The following is a 26,263-nucleotide window of genomic DNA, read 5'->3' on the forward strand; positions in this document are numbered from 1 at the left end:
ATGCCCTTCAGGGTGCTAGTGGCACCACTGCCACTGCATTTCCTGTTGGCAGCAGTGAGCAGTGAAAACAGAAGCTGAAGTAGGCAGCGGAGACAGAAATAGCTTGCGCGCGATTCACCAGAGCCTTCCCAGGCCCAGTGTCTGGCTCCAGAGCCTCGGTTGTCCTGATCTCAACAGCTGATAAAGGCCACCGCTAGGACAGGAAGCACCTCAGCCGGCCCAGTTTACGCGCCCTGCACAGTGCGGAGAGAACCCGCGGGAACCACTCTGCGCCTGGGGCCCTCAGCGCCCGCTTGGGCTCGGGTTCACTCCTGGGGGGCGGCCGACCGCGATGTCAGGGCGCGTTTCTCTCCGCGCAGCCAAGGGGACCCTAGGCCCGTGGCTGCTAGGTGGCCTCTGGGTTTGCGCGCTGGGTGGCCTGTGTGGCCTGGGGACTGCAGGCTCCCCGGGGGCGCCGCACCCCTGTCAGGCGCCGCAGCAGTGGGAGGGACGCCAGGTTCTTTATCAGCAGAGCAGCGGGCACAACAGTCGCGCCCTGCTGTCCTACGATGGGCTCAACCAGCGCGTGCGGGTGCTGGACGAGAGGAAGGCGCTGATCCCCTGCAAGAGGTACGGGATGTGGGGTCCGCATTTGGACGGGTCGGGGAGGGCGAGGTCGTGGGGCCCTGCGCTTGGGCGCTCGGTTTCCAGCCCTTCCTGGCTCCTCCCTTCCCCAAAGAAAACTTTCGCAACGAGGGTCGCATGGGGACAGCATGGTCTGGGGCTGGGCCCACCAAGTGCGGCCGGCTGGCGGGCACTCAATATTGCTCAGCATGGCGATGTCAGGGAAATAAAGACCCTGGCAAGATGGAACCGCCAGGGGCTCCAGCCCCAAGTTCGCCCGTCTCCAGGTTGCTGAGTCAGGCCCTCAGCGCCTGGAGCCCCCTGGAGCCTAGGGCGTGGCTTCTGCACTAGCTCATTTCTTCCAGAAGCCAGCTGCCAGGGACACAGGAGGAATATATATATATATTTTATATAATATAAAATATATATATTCATGCACACACACACATATAAATATCTATTACTTTAAAGTTTCTTCTTTTTGCATTTTAAAGAAATATGACAACACTAAAAGGTGTGGGGATCTGATAACTCATCACCTTGTTACAACTTAAAATTTTGGTTTACTCCTATAACGTGTTTTGTTGTTTGCTTTTTAAAACTAGTTTTACATACTGCCATCAGAAAGTATATACTGTTATCTGTATCCTTTTTCCTTAACATTGTCTCTTACATGATATTTGCCATTTTATTTGTTGACTTCTATCTAGTTTTAATGGGTCCACAATACTCTGTAGAGGAATGATTCAATATAAAAAATATAACTGGTATAATAATTCACCTTTCCACTGTTATGACAGAGGGTCACCTTGCCTCTGGCCCTTTTAAGAACTGCTTTCTAATTTGGGATTACCACCTGTCTTCCTGTCACAGCCCTCCTGCTCCTCCAAGGGTCATGCTGGCCTCTCTTTATGACATTTGCATCATTAGGAGGTGTGATGTAAATGTTTGCAGTTTAAGGCCTCAGTGGGCCGTAAGATCAGTGACCAAAGTGTACCATTAGTTTCTGGAACAAAACAAATCTTGGTAATACTATTTCACCTAAAAACATTTGTTGAAGTGTTGAACTTCTTGAGGAAACTGGGGAAAGGACAGACCATTTTAAACAATCTATTCAGAGTGCAAGATAATGCATTAGGAAAAGTAATAGGCCCTCTGTATTCTTTGGTTCTGCATTTGAGGACTCAACCAAGCACACATCAAAACTATTTGAAACAAATTGCATCTGAATGGAACATGCAGATTTTCTCTTGTCTTATTCCCTAAACAATGCAATATGGCACCTATGTACATAGCATTTAAATTTTTTTAGGTTTTGTAAGGAATCCATGGATGATTTAATGTATGTGGGAGGATGTCCATAGGTTATTTGTGAGTACCAAACCATTTTATACTAAGGATTCGAGCATCCACAGAGTTTGGTATCCATAGGGGCCCTGGAACCAATCCTCCTTGGATACCTGGGAACCACTGTACATGAGCTCTGTGGACGCATGAAGCAGAAGAATCTTTGTGGTAGATTGGGGGTATGTGCAAAACCTTTCAAAAACATGGATGTTTTGGGTTGGATCGTGAAAGATGTAATAGTAACAATCACCAACATTTAAGTGCTTATTATATACCAGACATGGTGCTGCCAACTTCACATATATTATATGATTTAGTTTAAATCTAACAACAACTCAACAGTGCAGGTTTTATGACCTCCATTAATAGAAGGACTCTGACATCTAGGGAGATTAAAAGAACTTTCTCACAACCACAGAACCGAGACTAGAAAACCAGGTACATTCTGACACCTGTGATATACGAGGGTCATGCTCCTACATTGTTTCCTTCAGCAAGACTTTGTTCATGTCAGACACCCTGTGTCAGCAGAGTGAATCCTGGTTTTCAGGGAAGTTATGGTGTATGTGAAGTCACATAAACTGAAAATCCCTATACAGTGCGATGAGAGGTAAACTGGAGTGTGATGAGAATAGTTTGAACAGGCAACTGTTTTAGTTAATTGTTTCACCACTGTGACCAAAAGACCTGACAGTTTAATGGAGGAAAATTTTATTTGGCACCAATGGTTTCAGAGGTCTGTCTATAGATGGTGGACGCCATTGCTCCTGGACCAAGGTGAGGCAGATCATAATGGCAGAAGGGTATGACACAAGAAAGCAGCTCAGGACTTGACAATCAATAAGCACAGAGAGCTTTCTGCTCTCCAAAGACACGCCCCCACCCTCTATGACCCATCTCCACTAGCCACACTCTACCAGTTAATGCCTATGAGCAAATTAATGCACTGTTTATGTTTAGGCTCTCATATCCCAATTATTTCACCTCTAAACTTTCTTGCATTGTCTTACACATGAGCTTTTTGTGAATGCCTAATATCTAAACCTTAACAGCAGTTAACCCAGTCTTCCTGGGAGAGTTGAAATATATGTGAATCCAGAGTACCTCTATAAGCTGAGCAGGGGTGGGAAGGGAAAGGGGAGAGTCTTGGAGGCTTTATTTTTGGCTTCTGAAGCTGACTATGCTGATGGCATGGAATGGACAGCTGTTCCTTAAGGTAGGCTTTGACTTTCTGCACTTCTGATTAATGCTGGACCATTACTCATTGTGCACATTTATGTGAAGTCAGGTGCACTAGAAGTGTATTGATGAGGGTGTTGTTAAAGATGGATTAGAATGGCTTGAAACTCTCTGTGATGCAGTGGACTAAAGCCACAGGAATAAAGCTTTACCCATCCCCCACACCCTCCCCCAAAAGAGCATTTTTTGTAATTTAAGAAATTCAGGTTTAAAGTCAGACAAATCTAGGTCTGAATCCATTTTCTGAAGCTGGGTCTTTGGATAATTTACAGTAGTTTTCTGAGCCTCAGTTTCTTCATTTATAAAATAGGAATATTTATGAAAAATTTGTTAGGTCATTGTGGGGATTGAGATCAGTTATATAGGGCACATAGTACAGCATCTGATAGCACACTAAAGACTCAGTACATGGCTGTGGTTGGTCACATCACCACCACCATCATCATCCTGGTGAGTTTACCATCTGCCAGAAACTTGCTGCCAGCCTTGTGGACTCAGAAACTTAGACTTAGCAGCACATAAAACTTTCCTTTCTTTTGAGATCAGATTTAGAGTATGCAACATCAAATGTTAAACTGTATGTTTCAATGAGTTTTATCGCTGGCCTGGAGGTCGGAATTCTCTAGGAATTCTCAAATACTAAGACTAGGTCATTCTCTTCCTGTACTCAGTACTAGGTGTGTGTGTTGGGTGGACTGGGAGGGGCAAATTATAATCAAGAGGCTGTGAGCAAAGAATTGGAACAAATACATTGAACAAACATGATTGAGCTAGGCTAGGCCTTAAACTCAACATTGGGGTTTTCCATGAATAAGAGAGGCCAGTCCAGAGTAGGTTTTAATGGTAATCAGGTGAAGATGAAGTGATACATTCATTTGCACAGTTGAGATGCCTTGTCCCCACTCTGCTGGGCTGAACTCTTCCCATTCTGAATAGTGTATAGGTGGGTATTGCTGAAATCTGCATTGTAGTTCTCCTTTCATGACTCCATGATTTAGTAAGTCTAAAGATTTTTGTGTTTTACCTTTAGTGAGATCATGGCCAAATCTTGCTAATCGTTTTTTTCTTTTGTGTTCCCTCGGGGTAATTCCTAATTTCTTTGTCCTTATTCATTAAGAGTTGGTTTTATAGTTTAACTTTTAAAGGACGATTTTATTCCTCTTCTTTCCAGAGTTCTTGGCAAGGTTCTGTCTCAGAGTCTCATTGCTGGCCGTAAGTCAGATGTAGAAGACAAGGTTTGGTGCATAAATGCATTTTGAACTCTTTAAATGTAGATTTGTTGAAATGAACTCAAGAGCTTTTTTTTTCAGGTATCAGCAGTCTGGCCAAGAAAGCAGATGTTATTTGAAGAAAATGTGGATGGGTTGTCTCCTTGTATTTATTAGTAAGTTGAGAAGTAAGTTTTAGAATTGGATAAACTTCTTAAGATTTTCGTTTTGTGTCCAGATAGTTATGGAAAATCCCACTGATAGTTAATGTGGAATGACCAAGATTTTCCAGGCTCTCTTTTCCCTGAGATGAGGGAAGAGATTAAACAACTTTACAAGCTTTAGATAAGACAAGTCTGAACAGAGAATGGGAAATATTAGTAATTGATATTATTTTGTTTTCTGGTTCCAATGGTCTTTCTTCACTCTTTGATTAAACTCACAAGAATTATGTTTGAAAGACTGATGGAAAAGCAACATGTTCAGTTTTGTACTTCAATCAATACGTTGAACTTTATGGGAGAAACAGTGTAGATAGTGAATGAACACTAAGAGACGTGGAGTAATTTACTGCTACTTACAAAATGATGGCTTGGGTGTTGGGATTAACGAAGCTATGAATGTTAGTAGGTGGAGAGATATTGAATGAATATGCATAGAGGCAAAATCTTAGACTATTCAGTTACCAATCTTATATGTTCTATTGGGAATGATTTTTATTTGTAAATGATGGAAAATGTGTCAAAAATGGAGGGGCAAGTGTACTCTCATTGAAGTTCTGACTAATCTGTCCCAATTTTCCCAGAGCATTTTATTTCCTGCAGAACAAAATAGAATTTTTTTCCCTATTTTTATAGTAAACAAGTCATCTGTACTGCAGAGAGCGTAAGCATCCATTTTAGATACATAAGATGTCAGTCATGGCTTCTAATCCTGACTTTTCCACAATAAGGTCCTTAACTTCTCAGGACCTCAGTATTTTTTATCTTTTAATTTTAATGATGCCTACAATGTTGATACTAAATAAATTCTAGGCCCTTTTTCTTAAAAACTAGGTAGAGATAGGATTAATGGATACCATGAAAGCACCAATTGTGCTCGTATCTTATCAAGCTGATTGTTTCTACCAGGATGCAATGAACTTGGCACAGATTTTAAGTTTTTCTCAACTTGTTCCTTTGTGTAGATAAATTCAAGTTTCCTTTTATTCATGGAATAAATTATTCATGTGTTCATTTATGTATTTATTTATTTTGCAGTTCTAGGGTTTGAACCCAGTGCCTCATGCATACAAGTCAAGCTTTCTGCCACTGAGCTACATATTCAGCTTCAATCTTCTTTTTCTTCCTCCTTCTTTTCACTTAAAGCCTGTGCTCATGGCCAAAGAATAAAATGTTACCTTTCAATACTTTGGCTTTAAACTCATAGAGCTCTCCTCTCTCCTGGGCATCCCTTCATACTAAGGATAAAATAGGATCACTTACAGGAGGTTTCATCCAAGTTTCTGCTGTAGAAGATCAGTTTCAGCATATGCAATTATGTTAAGTAAGTTCAATGACCTTAGGTGTTTGGAAATGAAGATAAGGATCCTTTTTCTCTCTCTCTTTTTTTTTTTTCTTTTTCCCCCTGTGGCACTAGAAATTGAACCCAGGGGTCCTCTACCACTGACTTACATCCCCACCCCTTTCACTTATTTATTTATTTTAATTTTGAGAGAGTTTCTTGTTAGGTCGCCCAGGCTGCCCTCATACCTGTGATCCTTCTGCCTCGACCTCCTGAGTACCTGGGATTATAGGCATGCACCACCATACCTGGCTAAAATTATTTTTCATATGTGTCGTTTATTTTGTTTTGAAACTATCTCATGTTGGGGGCTATGCCATGCGAACTCGCGGAGGATGGCGCCTGGCAACCAGCCAGGGGCTGTTTTGATTGCATTGGAGGTGCGCCTGCAGGGGTGTTCTTGGGTGCTCCTGCTTGCGCCTGCTCTTGATTGGGCAGCTGGCTCCTGGCCTGATCTCAACTGGCGTGGCTCCGCCCTCCGCCTCTTGGAGGGAATATAAGTGGACAGTAGGTAGGAGAGTAAGGAGCAGCAGCAGGCAGAAAAAAGTGGCAAGAAGTAAGGCGCGACAGTAAGAGCAGCAGCTAGCAGAAAGAAGCAGAGAAGCCATTAGCAGAAAGGAAGAAGAAGCGGCAAGCAGATAGAAGTAGGTCGCAGAGAGAAGTAGAGGCAGCAGCGGAAGGCAGATTGCAGAGCGGAGAACTGAGAACACATCTTTAGGTTGCAGATCACAGATCGCAGTGCGGGACACATCACTAAAGCACCTTAGGTAGACGGACCCTTAGTTTACAGGATGCAGGACGCACATTTAAGAAGAAGCAGCAAAACTAAGAAGATAAGATTTCTGAAAGTGTAGTCTCTCTCTCTTATGCAAAGCCTCTCTCTCTCTTTCCTCTTAAAGCAAGCAAACCTTATTTCCTCTATCCTCTACCCGCGCAAAGTGTTGCTGCAGGCGGTGACAAATACCTGTGGATTTGGCACAGCAGAGAGCCAGCGACAATCTCACACTTAGAGAAAAATTGCAATTATATTACAAAGGGCTTTCCTCCCCTCGTTAAAGCTCTGAACCATTTGAGAATGAGTTTCCAACCTTACACACCCATGATCTCCAAATACCTCAGGGTGTATTTCCTACAACAAAGGGTATTCTACTATATAACTTCTATACAACCTTAAAAATCAGGAAGTTAACATTGATTTATTTCTCCTACCTAAAATTGAGATGTCATTCAGGTTTTTCCAGTTTTTCTTTATGTGTTCTTCATAGGAAAGGGATACAGTTTATATTGAAGCATAATATTTAGGGTTTATGTCTCTGTAGTGTCTCAAACAGTTCCTAAGGCTTTTCTTGCACTTTTAAAAGACTGCAAGCCAGTTGTTTTGTAGATTGATCCTCCACCTGGGTTTGTCTTATGTTCCCTCATAATTAGATTCAAGATACTTACCTTTAGCAGGAATAGCTCAGAGGTAATAGTCTATATTTATTGCATCAGTGTTTATTCGACTTTCCCGGATTTGCCCAGTGGGAACCTCTTCCAGTTGGCTCCTATGTTCTTTAGACATGTCTTATTCTTTGAGCACTTCCTTGCTTTTTGGCAAAACATTTCAAGATCATCTGTATTTTCCTCGATTCCACCTTAGAGTAAGCCATTTCTCAAGAAGCCCTGGGTACTTCCACTGGAGAATGATATTTGGAAGTCAAACTCTGTGCTCTAGTTGTGGTCATTGCTACTGTGTGGCCCTGCTCCCGGGCCTTCATAATGAACAAAACAAGTGTGTGTGGGCTTGAATACACACACACTTACATACACTCATATGTAGATTACACACATGAAAACCTGTATTCTAATCCAAAGAGATATTCATAACAATACCTCCTGTTCTGACCCAACACCACAAGGTTCTCTCTAGTTCTCTTTATATCACTTGTGAGGCTTCTTCTTAGTGAGGAAACTGCTCCCTATATTTAGTTGTAGTATAACCAGTCATGTATTCTTAGGATGGCTCCTCTACATATAAACGCACACCTCGCCCTGAATGGGCTCTGCACCCCGCCCTGCATGGGCTCTGCACCCCGCAGCCAGTCTCTGTAAAATGTACTTTGCTTGGTCTTCTCTAATGGTTTTATTTAGTCTAAATTGTTCAATAAGAATAAGGGGAAGGTTAGGTTACTTTTTAAATGTATGTTTGTTTTCTTTTGTGTTTCTCAGCATATCATATCACCACTGCAAATCCTTAGAGGGTGTCTGTGTGTCTGGAGGAGGTAGATTAGTATAAAGTGTTCAGCAAATTTATTTGATCATGAGCTCTGTTTTGCATGGATTGGACTTTGATTTTTAAGAAGTTATGACTTTGAGAATTTCAGAATAATGACTCCTCCTTTGGCTGTTATTCACTCCTCTTGATCTCTGATGGCAGGAGATAGTATTTTCTTTTATTAGCTCAAGGAGTATGACTGTTCATGGCCTCTTGATTCTCAAAGAATAAACTTGCTATTTGCAATACTAAGTTTTTCTCCAGAAGAGATTTCTTTCCTTAAAGAGATTTTCACAGAAGAACACAAAATGTGCTTTAAGGGGCTTAATTCAGTGGGTCTGTTTCCTACTGGCTATCAGGATGAGGAGGGAGGAATGGGCATTGAGGAAGGAAGGGAGGTAAAATGAGTGCCGAAAAAGGTATGGAAACTGGTAGAGGATAAGACTAACTTATAAATGGAAGCCAGAGCTGATCACCATACTGTTCTGGAAAGATCTTTTTTCTCTCCTGTAACCTTGAGCTACTTCTTCCTGATTCTGACCTTAAAGAAGGTGGTCAGGGGCAGAGTGCCCAAAGATCTGAAAATATTCCACCAATTAGTGGTTTATTTTTCCTGGAAAAAATGTGATAGTCTTATATTTCCCAATTCCAGTAAAATTTTTCTATTTTCCCCCTTTAAATTTTCTTTTCTTTTACCCGTCTTAAAAAAAAAAAAAAAAAAAAAAAAAAAAACCAAAAAACTTCTCTTGAAGGTTACTAGCTGAAACCTCATTCTTCTCTTCTGTTTAAGGCAAATCTCATGGTAACTCCAATTTCTGTCCTCCCAGACTCTCTCAAACCCCCTTCATTCAAATTTTCATCACCACAGCTCTTTGAGAATGCTCTGGGCTGGAGCAATAATCTGCATCTCACTAATCAGCTCATCTGGAATCAGCCCTCATTTTGCTTTGCTCCTCTCCTCCATCTTGACACATTTTCTTCATTTGACTTTCCACAGGCCACTCTCTGGTTTCCTTCCTTCTGTCTCACATCCTTTCCTTCTTAGTCTCCTTTTGCCCTTCCTCCTCTTCTCTAGACTGTTAGTGGTGGAATGTCTCAAGCCTCAGACTTTCCATCTCTTTACTTTTTGTCTAAACCTGCTGTCCTGATGATCTCATCTAGGTCATGGCTCAGAGTGCCCTCTCCCCATGGACAGCTCTCGCCTGTCCATCTCCAGGCCATACTTCTCCCCTGAACTTTGCACTCATGGAACCTGCTGCTTAAGTTGGCATCTTCATTTGGAATCCAATAGTCATCTGGAACTCAGCATGTCCAAAGTAAATGTTTCCCCTGCATATAAACAAACAAACAAATAAAAACCAAAATTCACCAAACCAACTAAACTTTGTCCTCCAGTTTTCTTTTTCTTTGGTCATAGCTAATCCACTTGCTCAACATGAAACTCTTGGACTCATCCTTGATTTCTTTTTCTCCCACTTGCCAAAAATATTCTGTAAACAAATCCAGTTGATTCTAATTTTGATAGATTAGAACCCTATCCTGCCTCCAATATTATTCTGGTCCCACCTTCATCATCTCTTACTTGGATTTTTGAAACAGCCTCCTATCTTCTACTTCTCCACTGTCGCCCCCCTCCCCACAATTTTGCCCTGGCCCCCTTTAGTCTATTCTCAACATAGTAGCCCAAGCAATTCTGTCAAAAAATGTTGTATCATGTCATTCCTCTGCTCAAGACACTCCAGTGCTTTCCACCTATCTTGGAGTAAATGTCCTTCCTCTGAGAGTAGATGCCCTTATAAGGGCTTAAAGACCCTATGGGACCTGCTCCCTCCCTTCGCCGTACCTTATTTTCCCAATCTCATCACCAGCCCACAGCCTTAGCTGTGGTTCTCTTTACCTACAAAACCTTTCCCCTGGGAAGCTGCATGGTCACTCTCAAATTGCATAGATCCCCTCTCAGCACTGTCATATACCCTCCTCAAATGCCTTATATGTCCAAGAATCCTACTACTATCTAAAATATGGTTTAATAATCCTAAATTTGTTTCCTCATCTGCCCTGACTTCCCTCACCCAAATTAAAGCAATGAGAGTCTTATTCTAGTGTGAGTACCTCTAACGTTTCACAGTTAACTTTCACAGGCTGCTGGCTTAACAAAGACACTCTATGGAAGCCTAGTAAATATATCTCTGATCCCATTTTGTAAAGAATGTATTATAAACAAAATGGATGAAACGTCACCAGCCTAGTGATTTGTACTACTGGATCGCCAAATGTTAAGTCACCTTTGCATCTTTTTCTAGCCTTTTTGCTCATGATGTCTGAAAGAGCAAACCCACAGATTCATGTAAAGGTTTTATAGTTTATTATTCATTTTATTTTATTTATTTATTTTTATTTTATTTTATTTTTTAATCTGCTTGATTAAGAATAAGAATAATTTTTATATCAAATTACACTGCCTAGCTTACTTTTTTTTTTAAAGTTTTTACATAGGGTTGTAGTGGAACCCAAGCAGGCGGGCATATGCCAACCCTTGGGGAATGGATTCCCCTGTCTTCATTTCATCCACAAACCACTCCCAAGCTCATCTCTTGTCAAACACTCTTCTTGATGTCTCTCTTCCTCCTTCATCTCAATTTTTGGAGACTTTTCACCCATATGGACATGGAAGTTTCCTAGGCACCATTGGTTTTCTTCAGAGGCAATGCTTCTTTGAACTGAGAGGCCTTCTAAAGAAGCACCAGTCCCCTAGCAGGGTATTTATGTTACCCTCAGACCTCCAAAGAAAGAGAAACTCTTGAGACAGATGGCCTCCAAAAGAAGAAAGCAGATGCCTGTCCCTGGACAAAAAAACAAAAACAAAAACAAAAAAAAAACCTCTGGTGTCATGGTTGAGTCCTGCCCCTTCAAAAAGGGCTGATTTTGTTGTGGCTAAAGTGAAGTCTACTGGGAGAAATCCAGAATGTGGACTTTACTGATGAGTAAGAGCCTAAAGCTTGCATCATAAAAGACATGAAAGTAACCTCCTAATCTCTCCCAGAGAACACACTGCTTTGGAGAATCTCAGAAGTTGCCAGAGAAGATGCTAGCAGATGGGAAGAAGAGGACTCAGGGCCAAGGTACATGCCAGTCCTTTGGTCTGATATAGTATCGTCAGTTATAAGTATACTATAATTTATGAAGAATATACGTGTAGCATCATGAACCCCAGACTAAGTGGCATGGAATCCAGGAGTAGCCTTGCTGAAAGCAAGGTCCTCCATAGGTGTTTGACAATATTTGCAGCATACTGGAGGTGTGGATGAGTGGGAAAATTCTTGCCAGAGGTCCTGGGTTCAATTCCTAGCACCAAAAACAAAACAAAAACATTTGCAGGGAAGACTGTGATGAGCCAGGCCCTCTGCATTGACTCCACAGCTTCAAAAACATTCCCTTTAAGCCCTTACTGAAACCCCTCCTGATCCTCTGGAATCTTAAGGCCTACTGCCCAGAGTGCTTCACCAAGATGCTGATGAATCAGGATGTCCAGACTGAGAAAGGAAGATATGTGCCTCTGAAGAAGTTGTCCAGACCGCACTGAAGCTATCATAGTCCCTAGGACAACTCTTTGCAGAGGGGTCTTAGTTGAAGTGTAGAGGTAGAGGCAGCAAATGTAGAGAAAGCGTGAGAAGATGGAACCTCCCATTTTGGGAGAAAGAGAGCAATGGACCAGTGGACATTCCACCAGTTCACACCCTTGGTAGCAAAGGATTTTGGGAAGAGAACCTGTGTGGGACTTAATATCCACTGGGGTGCCACAGCATGTACTGTGTTCTGCCTGGTGTGCTTCCTGTGGACGTGGGAGTTCCTCCATCTCAGAATCAAGCCTTCTACCTGTCCCCTTTGTCATACATTCATTACTTGTGGTCAGTTACACTCCTCCCAGCCCAGCTCCAAGTATGTTCAGGCTGAAACTTGAGACCCCAGAAGAGACACCCTGATGAGATCTTGACTCTCCCTAAGGAGTCCAAAAATAAAGCCTAGGAATCTACTTTTCTGACCTCAGAACCTTTTGCACAGGCTAAGTGTTTATTTAGGTCCTACTTAGCATGTTGAAAAGAATTTCAAGTGTTTTGGTGGTTTATAGTCTTTACTCCTTCTGTTATCCTGACTCAAACCCTTGAAAGGTCAGCTCCTTCACTTGGTATAACACAGGAATTTTTATAGTGTGTGTGTTTGCACAAACTTCTAAGGAACTTTGCCACATGGTCTCCTATTTAAAAAATTTTAAAACATAAGTCATTTTCATCCTTTCGCTGAAATTTTTTTTCTGTGCCAATTTTCTCACTTACCTGAGTTCTTTCTTTTGATTCATGTTTCAGTCAGCTAAAGAACTTACTCAATTACTCTTCATCAGAGAGGATACCTGGATTGTATACTTTCAAAGATTTTTAATGTCTGTGAACATCTACTTATTGTTGTTTTACCTAATTATAGGTTTTTGTTGGATATGTACAATTCAGTGGGTAGAAATAGTCCTTTTGCCTGAATAGTTTTATATGTTTCAGAGCTCTAGAACAGAAGTCTGATACCAAGCTAATTTTGGTTTAGTTTTAACATATATATTTTTGACCCAAATTTTTATAGATCATTTCTATTGTCCTTGAACTTTACGTCTCTAGCTTATGTCTACCTCTAAAAAACCTTCATCTATTGTTTCTTTTTCTGTTGGTGCTGGGAATCAAACCCAGAGCCTTTCTTGTGATAGGCAAGCACTCTACCACTGAGTGACATTCCCAACCCTTCATCTGTTTCTGGAGTTTTTACACTTTACTTTCTTTCTGTGTGGATCTCTTTCTACTTACACATTTTGGTTCTATTACATCTGTTCTTCAAGTATTTTGTCTTTTCTTTAACATTTTCATCACTTCCCTCCCGCCCCCGAACTCTAGAAGTCACATGCTTCTGGGATTTATTTATTTATCTGTTTATTTATTTTCCTGTTTATTGATTGATTTTTGGTTTATTGTATTCCACCTCTACTGCATTTCTTGTTTTGATTCTCCTGTTTTTCATCAGAAAACTACCCTTGTGTTCACACATTATTCCTTTTATCATGAACACAGTTCATCCCAAATCCCAATGAAAGTAGAAAGATCAGATTTCTATGTCAGAGTGCCATTAGCTGGAAGGGTGTGTTAGTTTATATTTCAGCATGGTGGGAATTGAAACATTTCTACTGAAAAGCATAATACTGAATATGTACTCCTTGACTCACCTTTCTTAATACCCCTTGATGTGTAGTCTAGAAACCATTATGCACTGTGGCAACCTGGGTATCCCAGTACTGATGAGGCCGTTTCTTTTAGTAATGGGGAAAATTAAGTCAGTTTGAACTACTGTCTCATGAAAAGTTTTTTTTTAATCTTTCATCAGATGAAATAATATATGCCTACACATTGCCAATATTCATCCAGATATATTTTTGGAAAAAAAAAAAAAACCTCTTCAATTTCTTGAGCATTCTTTTCCACTTTTGAAGTAGAATCCAAGTAGTGGAGGTCCATCACCTTACAGCTTCTTAAATTGCACACATAATTTTCCTTTTCCTCAGGCTGCATTCTTAGGTAATTTAATTTTCCTTTGGTTATGTATGATTGGCATCAATATGCACAATGAGTGTGTGTCTAGCACCACAATTCTGAAAGTGCTTTTCTTTTTTATGTCTCATAATTACTGTAGGGTGTAACTCAAACTTAGTAGATGCCAGAATGGCAAGTGGCTGCAGCTCAGTTTTTCCTCCTGAGAGTCAGAGGACCAGCATGCATTACTAATGTATTATATTGCACATTAAACAAATCCAAAATTTGACCAGTATCTTCCATAAAAGCCAAAGTCCTTTTGTAATCACAGCATAATATTTGTCTACTCCCTTTGCTGTAATTGAGTGTATCTTGGATTGCCAAATATTCTACATAGATGGGAAAAATAGCTCCTTCCCCCTGTGGAGGCAGTGAACAGGATGGTGTCAGAGAATTAGAATGAGTCTGGTAAGAGGTCAGATCTTGGGTCCAATCTTGACCCCATTATTTACTACTGAGTTATGCTCTGTTACAGTCATCTGATAAAAAAAATGCTAGTAACTTGTCATCCAGCTGAATTTGCCTTCAGCAAACTCAATCTTAAACCTTTGTTTTTTTTCCTGAACCCTAATTTAGGAAAGAAAAACAAATGGCTATTGACTATTGAGGCAGGAGCTGGTCAGTTTCACCTACACTCTGCCAAAGCACCAGTATTTTGCGATTCCAAGATTAGTCAAGTTCTTGGGTTCTGCCCATTCTGGAAGGGAAGGTCCTCATTGGGTTGTTGTAAGGAATCAAGTAGATAATACCTGTAAATTAATAGGAAAAACCTATAGTCTCCACATGTACAAATGATGACCTGCTAGAGATTACAAGGGAAGAATACTTACATTTACAAGTGCAAAAAATCTCACTAATAGTTGTTTAGGATGTTTTTTGTTTAATCCAGAACTGTTGTGAAATGTTCCTTGGTTTGACAGAACAGTTTCACCAAAACTCCAGGCTTTTCTATACCCATTGGTTCTGCTGTCCTTAGGATGCTGTCTCATAGTTGCAGATGGGGTGTTGACTTGTTGCCTCATGACTTCAAGATGGCTGTCTCTGCTCCAGGCATTATGTCCTTACCCAGTGACATTCAAAGACAGAAACTGATAGCAACTCTGTTCTTCCTTTTTGATAGAGAAATCTCCAGAGGATTCCTTCTCCCTACAGACCTCCCTTTAGATTTCCAAGGCAAGAACCAATTATACTCCTTGTTCTAAGAGAGATGAAGAAAATTAGTTACATGACTTTTTCAGCCTCCATTTTAAGAGGCAATTAAGGAGGAAGGGGCAAAAATAACTTCTGGGTCTTTTATGGAAGTATCTACCACAGCATTCAGTAATAGGCTTTTTACTCTCTCCTTCCCACCTGGATAAAGTAAAATTTCTTACTACATAGCAGATCAAGTCTTATGTGTACAAGTTAAATGATTAGTTTCTTTGGTAAATGCTAAGGATCAGATTTTTCCATCAGAGCAAAGTTGTATTGCATTTTTATAAGAATTTCATATCTAGTTTCTTAAATTTTCTTCAAAATAATGCTGTGAGCTTTAAAATTTTGTTCCCTCTTTCCATAAGAGAAATTGGAGTATCAAAATTATAAGTGTACAGATCACAAGCAGTAAACCAGCTAAGGTGGCTGTATATAAAATTAATAGGAAAAACCTATAGTCTCCACACGTACAAATGATGACCTGCTAGAGATTACAAGGAAAGGAAACTTCCATTTAAACTAGTAATAGCAACAAAAGATAAACTACTCAAGAGTAAATTTAAAGGAAATTTGCAAAACTTGTACAGAAAATATTTGAAATACTCCCGAAATATACAAAATGACACTAAAATAGGAAGGTTTTTTTGGGGAAGGGCAGGATGATCACTCATCATAATACAGGTATTAATTCTTTCAACCCTGGAAAAGAAGAAAACAATAGGAGTGCCTGTAAATTTGGCCTGACATTAAAGCACACTATGAAGTCTCTCTAAATAAAGCAATGTGATACTGGTATGCAAAAAGTCAATCCAATAAAAAGTCCTGAAAGAGATTCACGTGCATCTGGAAATTTAGTAGATGATAAGGGTGGAATCTCAAATCACTGCAGAAAAGATGGGCTTTCTAATAAATAATGTTGGAACAACTGGAAAAAGATAAAAATTGGCTCCATGTCTCACATCACACATAAAAATAAACTCTAAATGGGTTAAAGATCGAAATGAAAACAAAACAAAACCACTAGGACATAACAGAAAACATGGGTGGATTTCTTTATAACCCAAGAGTAAGAATTTTTTTCTAAGTATGACAAAATTCAGAGGTAATATAAGAAACTTGACTTGAGTGTAAAATTCTTTGCATTGTAGAAAAATTTTTAATAGTCAAAAACTGACAGAGGAAAAAATTTACAACTTTTCTCAGATACAAAAGATTCAGTAACAAGTTATAGAAAGTTGGAAAGGAAAAAAAAAAGCCTAATGTACAGAGAATGAAGAGTAAGTTCATACAAAAATAAGGCCAGATCTTGCTCCAGCATGAAAATTTGCTCAACCAACTATCATGAGTGACGGAGAATTAGAACTAGTCTAGCCGGGTGCAGTGGAGCACACCTGTACTCCCATTGGCTTGGTAGGCTGAGACAGGAGAATTGAAGGTTCAAAGCCAGCCTCAGAAATTTATCTAGACTGTAAGCAAACTAGTGAGACTCTGTTTAAAAAAGAAAAAAGAAAAACAAAAAAAAACTAGTCTGTTCTTTGGAAGGGTAGTAACTGGGAGGTAGCAGGAAGAAGGCATCTAGGGTGCCATATTTGCTCTAGGTGGAGAATCCACAGATTGTACACTTTGCAAAATTTTTCAAGCTTCAAACTTTATATTTGTGTGATCCATTGTAAGGATGTTATAGATATTTTTAAAAGTTCTTAAAAAAAAGTAAAAACCTGGATAGTCAAATTCCATACCGTACTTATCAGATGATCTTGAAATCCAAGTTTGACTACATGCTCTGTTGGCAGTATATAAAGAAAATAGGAACTCTCATGTATTTTGGTAGGGGTGCCAAATAGACTACTGTTCTAAGGAGAGAAATTTGGTAATATTTAACACAATCAAAAATGTTTCACCTTTTGACCTAGCAGTTCCATTTAGAATTACCTTAAATATACCCCTCCAAAACAAAATAGCACACTGGCACTCATTGAAGTATTTTGTTAATATTAGAAGTATGGAAGCAATCCAATGTTCATCAGGATTCTGCCTAAATAATTGATGGCATTTACACAAAATAACCTATACGTAGTGATAATTGAGAGTAGACATAACAAGGTGCAGAAAAATATAGAGCATGCTACTTTTTCATAAAGAAGGAGGATATGTGCACCTGTAATTCCAGTGGCTCAGGAGGCTGAGGCAGGAGGATCACAAGTTTGAGACCAGTCTCAGCAATTTAGCGAGGCCCAATCGACTTAGTGAGACCTCAAAATAAAAAAAAAAAAAAATGGCCAGGGATATGACTCAGCTCCCCTGAGTTCAATCCCCAGCATCCCCCTACTCCTCTTAGAAAAGGAGGGTTAATAAGAATCCATGCATGCATTTGCTGTTTTTGTTTTGTTTTGTTTTGTTTGTTTGTTTGTTTTTGTAAAAAGACATACAGGAGATGTTAAATAGAGGCTGATGAATAGTGTTAAACATAGGGCATTTGAGGATGGGTGAGGATTGAAATGGGAGGGAGACGTCTTTCAATGTGCCATTTGATTTATTTTGCATTGTGAAACATGAAAAATGTTGCATATGCAATAAAATTAAGGCGAAGAGGGTAAATGTAAGGTCCCTAAGTTGAGAAAAAAGAACTGAAACAAATGAACCTAGCATTCTATCTATAAGCATAATCACACAGAAAATACATATTACAAGTGAACTTTTAGAACAATACTGATTCTAAATCTGTTATACTCTGAAGACAATAAGAGCTGCTATGAAATCTTAAAAGTCATTCAACAACTCTATTTTTTGTAATAGATTTGACTGTAATATAAAGCAAATAAGTAAATTTATTAATGTTTTTGGAAGCAATGATTTTTAAGAGAAAAGATATATAAATACAAAAAAATAATGGGGGAAAACCTATCATGTTAAATTTTTGCTGGAAATATCAATCTGAATTCATGATTTGTAACCATATAAGAACTGCTGACCAAAGACTGGACTTCAAAGCCATGGCATCCTAATGTATATGTTCATACACAGACAAAATCAGCATGATATTTATATAACCATGTTCATAGCAACATTCATTCATAATAGCCAAAAGGTGAGAACAACCCCAGTATTCATCAAACATGAATGGATAAACAAAATGTGGCATACAAATGTAAAGGGGTACCATTCAACCTTAAAATTTTAATATGAGATTCTGACATATGTTGTTATGGTTTAGATATGAGGTTTCCCCCAATAAACTCATGTGATAGATAATGTAGGAATGTTCAGAGTTGAAATGATTAGGTTATGAGAGTTGGAACTAATCAGTGGACTGATTTGATAGGTTAATTATATGGCTGGATTACTGGGTAATAACTGTAAGCAGGTGGGGGGCATGTCTGGAGGAAGTAAGTTCATGGGGGCATGCCCTTGGGGATTATATATCTTATCTTCTCCCTGGCTTCCCAGATCCTCTGCTTCCTAGTTGACCTGAGCTGAGCAGCTTTCCTCTGCCATTCCCTTCTGCCATGATGTTCAGTCATCACCTGGGGCCCAGGCAATGGAGTTGAGTAGCCTGAACCTCTGAAACTGTGAGCTAAAATAAACTTTTCCTCTTTTAAGTTGTTCTTAGAAGCCATTTGGGTCACAGCAATGAAAAACTGATGAATAGAAGAACCTAGAGGGATATAAGCCAAGTGAAATATAAGAGTCAACAAAACAGAAATACTGTGTGAGGTCACTTATGTGTGGTACCTAGAGTAGTCAAATTCATAGAGACAGAAAGTAGAAAAATAGTTTCCAGGGGCTGGGGATAAGGGGAAATGGAAAAGAATTTTAATGGGTATATAGTTTCAAATTTGCAATTTGGAGATTGGTTGCACAGCAGTGTGAATGTACTTAACACTATTTAACTGTTCATTTGAAAATGGTTAAGATGATAAACTTTACATATATAGATATTTTATAACAAATATAATTTAAAAATTGATATAAGCATAAAGATGTAACTAGAAGAATAAGTATCTAGACAAATGCGCAGAGTTGCTGTTTCTGTAAGTTGAGTTTCTGGGCAACTTTTACTTCTGTTTTTATTTCTGTATTGTTTGAATTTTTTTTAATGAACAAGAATCAGTTTTATAAAAACCATAAACCAATTTTCAAAAGAAATCAAACTTGTGCACATTATCAGTATTTTGGAAGACTTGAGGATGGCATTCTAATGTTTAAGGAAATGAACTTTTAGGAAATGGAAGGTATTGTCAGTGAGTCTGAGAATTTTGTTAAAAGCAACATAAATCTTTTGTCCCTTATGGTGAGAGGCAAAATGGGCTTCAGGCACTCCTCTGCATTGTGGTTGCCTTAGAAAGCTTGGCCTTCTCACCCCTTGGCCGGGCCTGACCAGCTGTGACCTCGCTTACAGCTAAGGCCCAGCAGCGGGTGGCTGGCCTCTGCGGGAACTCTCACCCGCTGCTCCCAGAGAACCATGCTTTGCTTGGTGTCTGGCCAGCAAGGAGGTGAAGTTTGCCTGCTGTTGTTGACCCAGGCCTGTCTGCCTGTCTGTCCTCCATACTGATTCCAGTACCTTACCTTTCTGGACTGTATCCTGGGGCTGTAGTTGATGACTCCCATCCTCACGACTGCCTCTATCTCAGAGCCCAGCTTTGATCCTGCCTCCAGGGATGCAATTTCTGTTGAAGTCTGACAGTCCTTCCGGTCTGTGGGTTACAACCCGCACCGTGTCCCCACGGTGATGACTCATTTCCACCTGGGCTGATCACTGCATTTGACCTTCTGTCCCCTCCTATCAAACTTCAGACCCTGTGTAGGAGAAACTTACACCCAAGCTATTAAGACATTCATATAAACATGGGAGCATCCTTAAGATTTTCTTCCCTAAATTTTGTCATGGAACAGTATTACTATTTATAATCACACGGAATTTTGAAAAATAAAGTGAATTATACAGTTCTACTCTGTTTCCCATCATATGATTATTTTCAGTTTTCCTTAAAGCTAGTCAACATAACCTCACTCTTAATGGTGCCCTCTGTTTAAAAAAATTAAATATTTCAAAAACAGAAAATTACAGAGAATACCACAACAAACACCTGTGTGCAAATCATCCAGATTTAACACATTAATTTTTTGTAATGATAGCTTCAGGCCCAGAATTCTAAGTTTAAAGTTAAATTGTACTTCTCTGTATGGGCAGAGCTGACCTGAGGGGAGGGAGAAATTTGCAGATAACTTTTCTTGCTGTCCTCTTCCTTTCTTCTGCATGTGACTGACTACATGTTAGTGGCCCTGAATCCTATGTAGGGTCGTGCAGGCTTCTCCTGGAGACCACTTGCTTTGGTTTGGGTCACGAATGTCCCCCAAAGGTCTATGTGTAAAAGGCTTGGTTTTAACCCACAGCACAACTGGGAGGTGGTGGAACCTTTAAGATGTGGGACCTAGTTGGAGGAAATTAGGGATATTGGGATTTCACCTGCTTCTTCTCTCACTTTTCTTTCTGGCTGCAATGAGGTGAGCAGTTCACTCAACCTTGTGTTCATGCCATGATGTGCTGTCTTGCCACAGGCCCTATCATGGTTTGGTTGGGAGCTGCCCGCTGGTAAACCCATGTGATATACAATGCAGGAACTTTCAGGGGTGAAAAGATTAGATTAGGAGAACTGTAACCTATTCTATTCGGTGGACTAATCCATTTGATGGATCAAGAATTTGAATGGATTACTGGGTGGTAACTGTAGGCAGGTTGGGCATGGCTGGAAGGGGTAGATCACTGGGGGAGTGACATCGGGGATTATCTATCTTCTCCTTGGCTCTTCTGCTCCCTCTGCTTCCTGGTTATCATGAGCTGAGCAACCTTCCTCAGCCATCCCCTTCTACCATGACTGTTCTGTCTTACGTTGGGCCCAGAGTGCTGGAGGCAGCTGACCATGAATTGAACCTCTGAAACCATGAAATAAATTGTTCTTCCTCTAAGTTGTTCTTTTCAGCTATTTTGGTCACACTGATGAAAATGTGACAAATACAGGCTCGAAAGTAACAGGTCAAGTGACCATGGGCTAAAATATCTGAAACCATTAGCCAAAATAAAACTTTCTCCTTATGAATTATTTATCTCAAGTATTTTGTCAAAGTGACAGAAACTGACTAATGAACATACAGCTCTTAATTGGGGCTCTTCTTGGAGCCCTGGAATCTTCAACCCTATCTGACAGGAATCCTGGTTGTGAGTAGGTCCAAAAGTTGTAAGCTGGAAAAGGAAGTTTTATGAGAACAATAGGAGGTTTTATAACTCTTCAGGGGTATTTCAGAAATGAACAGTTGTTGGAATAGCAGCTTGCTAGTGCTTCCTGCTGCTTCCTTCTTTATTCTTAGTTCACATGTTGAAAAATAGCTATCAACAGCTTCTGAGTTTATATATGACATGCCCATTTGCCTAAAGAGGTTGAATCGTAGGCTTCAGTTACAATTTTACATGTGTGTGTGGGAATCTGATTGTGTGACTCTGGGTCACAGGTCCACCCCAGGTCTTGTAAGCTATGATGAGAGTGGAAAGGTCACATGTGACCAACATGCTGCTCATGTTGTCAGAGTTTGAGAAGCACAAGCAGGAATAACAGCAAAAGCTAGGAATGACTCCCAGCCTGGACACCTAGGACCTCAGAGAACACAGGATCGAGATGCTAGTGGTGAGGAGAAAAACAATAAAGGCAGCCATATACTCCTGAGGGTATACAGTGTAGGGTTTGTGTGGTGGCCCACTTGTCATTAAAAGTGTCTGAGAACAGGATTTATATTTCAACAGAGATTCACATATTTAGAAGTGGACTATGCTCTGAAAATTGATATTAATATTTTTGTATTCCTTCAATGAATGTTTAGGGTCCAGTGTGTTAGGGGCTTAACTGGTTGTGAAGCAACAGTTACTATCCAATCCCAAGCCCTTTCATAGTGTTAATGGTTTTATGTGGACACTAAATGCATATTATAAGAGATTACTTCATTTTGGAGCATTATCTCACAAAATCCACATTTTTCTATATTTACTCCCACTTCTAAAGATATTTGTTCTTTTATTTATTTCTATTTTTTGTCTTATTCTGGTAAGCCATTTCATATCTTCTCTGGAATAAGCAGGATATATCTCAATGTTTAAAATGAGATCATGTTCATATTTCCATACTATCTCATAGCATTATTTTCATCACACAGGCACTTATTGTTTGCAAGTTTTTTTTTAATAAAGAAAGTAATCTTTAAGCTCAGACTGGGGAAGAGAACGTGCATCCTCCATGAGTGTTTTTCTAGTGGCATGAGTTCCACGAAGAACAGATCATTTCTTGGTTTCTCGGTTTTTTTTATTTTTATTTTTATTTTTTGCAGTTCTGGGATTATGCCTAGGGCCTATGCATACCAGGCAAGTACTTTACCACCGAGCTGCACCTCTGCCTTCTGTTGGCCAATGTAATTTACTTGTGAAAAGTACCAAGTCCTTTTTCACTCAGATGTGAATTTCACTTTTTCTGATCAAGGCTGCAATGCCACTCTGATCCACTAGCAGCAGTGGCCAGAGTTTTGGATTGATACTGAAATGTTTGGAACCATGGTGGCCTTCACCCAACACCAGATTGCTTAGCTTTATAAGGGAGATACAAGATAGCATGCACATGACTTGGCATCACTTGGGAACACCTCCCTCTCTCTTCCTGCAAAGGGTCATGAGAGCAGGTCAAGAGCATGTAGAAGAGCTCCGTTTAAGGAACCCTTTTCAGGCTGGGGACCCCTCAGCTTTTGTCCTTGCTGTCTCAGCCTCCTAGGGTATGTGAGGAGTGCTGAAGCTTGGTGCAGCTGCGTCAACTAAGTCTTTTATTTGTAACTGATAGACATCAAGGCAGTGAGGTATGGGTATTTGGTTTGTCTGGTCCTCAGTGAGTTCTTGTCTTACATTCACTACAACCCTATAATTCCTTGGCTTAGTGTTGTAAGAATCCAGCCAAGTCAAGGTTCAAACCCTCCTGTATCCCTGTGGCCAAAGGAAATACCACAAACCAGCTGTTAAGCCAGGGTCATATCTTCCCCATGTGTGTATACTAGGCTCAGGGTCAGGCATATAATAAGCTATTGATAAGAATTCATCCAGTGAATATTCAATTTTTACCTGAAATTTTACTGATTTCATATTAAGTTGATTGGTATGAAGTGTTTAAGGAAATGATTACCTAGCAAGCAAAATATTTTTTTTCTATTGTAAAAGTAATTTATATCAAAGGAAGCCTTTGGACTCTGTGCTGGTAAAAAACATGATGATTGTAGCATAAAAATTCTATTTTCTTTTCATCTATATTTCAGATTATTTGAATATATTTTGCTCTATAAGGATGGAGTGATGTTTCAGATTGAACAAGCCACCAAGCAGTGCTCAAAGATCACCCTGACAGAACCCTGGGATCCTCTCGACATTCCTCAGAACTCTACTTTTGAAGACCAGTACTCCATTGGGGGGCCTCAGGAGCAGATCACTGTCCAGGAGTGGTCCAACAGAAAGTCAGCTCGATCCTGTAAGGATTAAAAGAGTCTCTTAAGGAAGGTAGCTGTTAGGGAAACATATGCTTAATTATGTTGTTTAAAGCCCATGTAAGTTCTCCACATGTACTTTGCAAATTATGGGACACTGGGGTCTAAGCATGTCATTTGAAATACCTCGGCCTTCCAGTGCCACATGCACTTTTCTTACACTTTCGCTCTTATGGACTGCCTTGGCTTTTGATGTTTTGGGATCTTGGGATCACCCAGAAGTATGTGACATGGGGGCACTTTTGTAAGGCACATACTTGAATCAGGTGCCTCCTTTTCCTTCTCCCTCATCCCTTCTTAAAGTTCTCTGGCCAGACCTACTCCATTATTCTGATTGTCAAACTGGCCTGCTTTTATGTGAAGATATTTGCTGTGATTCCAAGTTTGTTTTATGCACTGAAGCATTCATGCTGTGGGAACCAATATGGTGGTCCTTCAAAAAAGTCAACACAGAATCACCATATGATCCAGCCAGTCCAGTTCTTGATATATTCCTAAAAGGGAAGGCATGACCTAAACATGTATTTGTATGCCCACATCTAGAGCAGCATTATTCCCAATAGGCAAAAGGTAGAAATAACCCAAATGTCCATAGGCAGATAATATATGAATAAACAAAATATGGTATTCAATACAGCAGAAAGCCCTAAAAAGGAAGGGAAATCTGCTACCACATGAATAACCCTTGAGGATATTATATTAAGAGAAATAAGCCAGTCACAAAGGACGAATATTGCATTTCACTTACATTAGCTACCCAGATTCCTTCCGGTAAAAAGCAGCATGGAGGTCGGCGGGACTGTGGAAAAAAAGAAACCAGGAAGTTGTCACGTAATGGTCAGAGTTTTCAGTTTGGGAAGATGAAAATGTCATCAAGACGAATGGTGATAATGGTGGTACAACAGTGTGAATGTCCTTAACGGTTCCAATGGTGTGCTTAATCATGGTTAAAATGGCACCTATTATCTTATGTGAATTTTACCACAGTTAGGAAAAAAATGTAGTATTTTGTCTTTCTCCTCTATTAAAAGTCAGCTTTCTTCTTCTTATAGATGAAACCTGGATCGGCATTTATACAGCCAAGGATTGTTATCCTGTCCAGGAAACCTTCATTAGAAATTATAGTGTGGTACTGTCCACGCGATTTTTTGATGTACAACTGGGCATTAAAGACCCCTCCGTGTTTACCCCTCCGAGCACGTGCCAGATGGCCCAGCTGGAGAAGATGAGTGAGGATTGCACCTGGTGAGCCTGGGAATGCAGAAGTGACTGCCTTGAACTCCAAGCTGAAAACAGATTGGAGACTGGTTGGGATGAGGATCTTCACTGGGGATATAGTTTTAGGATGCTAAACACTGAAGTAAGGTTTTTCCTGCGTCTGACTTTGACTGCTCAGCTACATATACAGAAGGAAATTGAATGGAGAACATGTGGCCCTCTGAGATGACCACTAGCATTGTCACTTCAGTTATTGCTAAAGCTTATTTTGCTTTCCATGTGCATCGATGCCAATTCAGTGTCATGGCATATGAAGGGGTGAAGGGTTAGCAGGAGCAGTTTGCCTTGGCAGGGATGAATATTTTATCACTGACATTGTTAAGAATTGATGGTGATAATAAAATGCAGGATGATTTTGGTCAGTGTTCATTGTTAAGTTCCCTATAAGGAAAGTTCCTTGCTTCACTGTCCAGGTGGCATCTGTTTCTGCTGATGCTCACCCTGATCCTGCCCCTATAATGCACAAAATGACCCCCTAAATTCCTTTCAGAATTAAGAGCTCTATGACATGACCCATGGATAGAAATATTTTGGAAGGAAATGAAAGGCTATTACATGAAGTATTAATTCCTTGAAAGGGGAAAGAAAAAGAAACAGAAAGACTTTTGAAGCAGGAGGATTTGGACAATCATGTTTATACTTGATGAAGCACAAACCATGTATGCTTCCTGTTTTCTATGCAAGAGTATCGATTTATGTGCAGAATCTTGACTTTCTTGTCAATGGACAGATAGTGTTCTAAAGTACCCCTGTACCGGGTATCAGGAGGCTATTGTCTCCCAAATGCAGGATTAGAACTCCCTTGTACTCTAGCTCCTTTGGTTATTAAGTACACTAGACTTGCCCTCACCTTGGCCTTGCTGGGACTGTTTCACAGTCTCTGTTGTCTATCTGACGTCTGCTCGTCCTTCCCAGGTCAGCTCACACACGACATTCTCTGAGAGCTACTCCCAAGCCTGGATTAGTTGCACTTGCAGGTTGAGCATGCTTTTCTCACAATACTTATGCTGTGTGATGATTTCCTGCCTTCTGGATGCTGTCTCCCCCTGCCCTGGCTAAGAGCCCCTTGAGTACGGGTACACTGCTCTGTTTACGTTTTTTATCCCCGGTACCAAGCAAGTGCCTGGCACATGATCAGTGCCCTCAACATTTGTAGAGTTGAGAATACTAGCCTCTAGTTCTCAGTTTCCTCATCTGTTAAGTAGGGTTGGGTTTGCTGATTGCTGGGTAGACCTTCAGTAATACAATTTATTATTCTAGATTCTTCTATTGTAGTTCATCTGGCCATATCCTTTAGTTATCAAAATAAATGTGTGATACCTATATCATGTCCAAAACAATCTGTATTACTCACAGTTTATCTATATTAATAAACTAATTTAAGCACA

At 40.1% G+C, this 26,263-nt stretch overlaps 1 protein-coding gene across 1 annotated transcript; it reads left to right on the plus strand.

Moving 5' to 3' along the window:
* Positions 1-26,263, plus strand: Epdr1 (ependymin related 1). The gene is given in 6 exon segments (XM_053743431.1): positions 1-74; positions 76-207; positions 209-285; positions 288-609; positions 23,373-23,581; positions 24,650-26,263. Coding segments are annotated over 6 exon segments (1,011 nt in total). The 3' UTR covers positions 24,847-26,263.

The sequence above is a fragment of the Sciurus carolinensis genome, chromosome 8 (genome assembly GCF_902686445.1).
Source record: "Sciurus carolinensis chromosome 8, mSciCar1.2, whole genome shotgun sequence".
Lineage (NCBI taxonomy): Eukaryota > Metazoa > Chordata > Mammalia > Rodentia > Sciuridae > Sciurus > Sciurus carolinensis.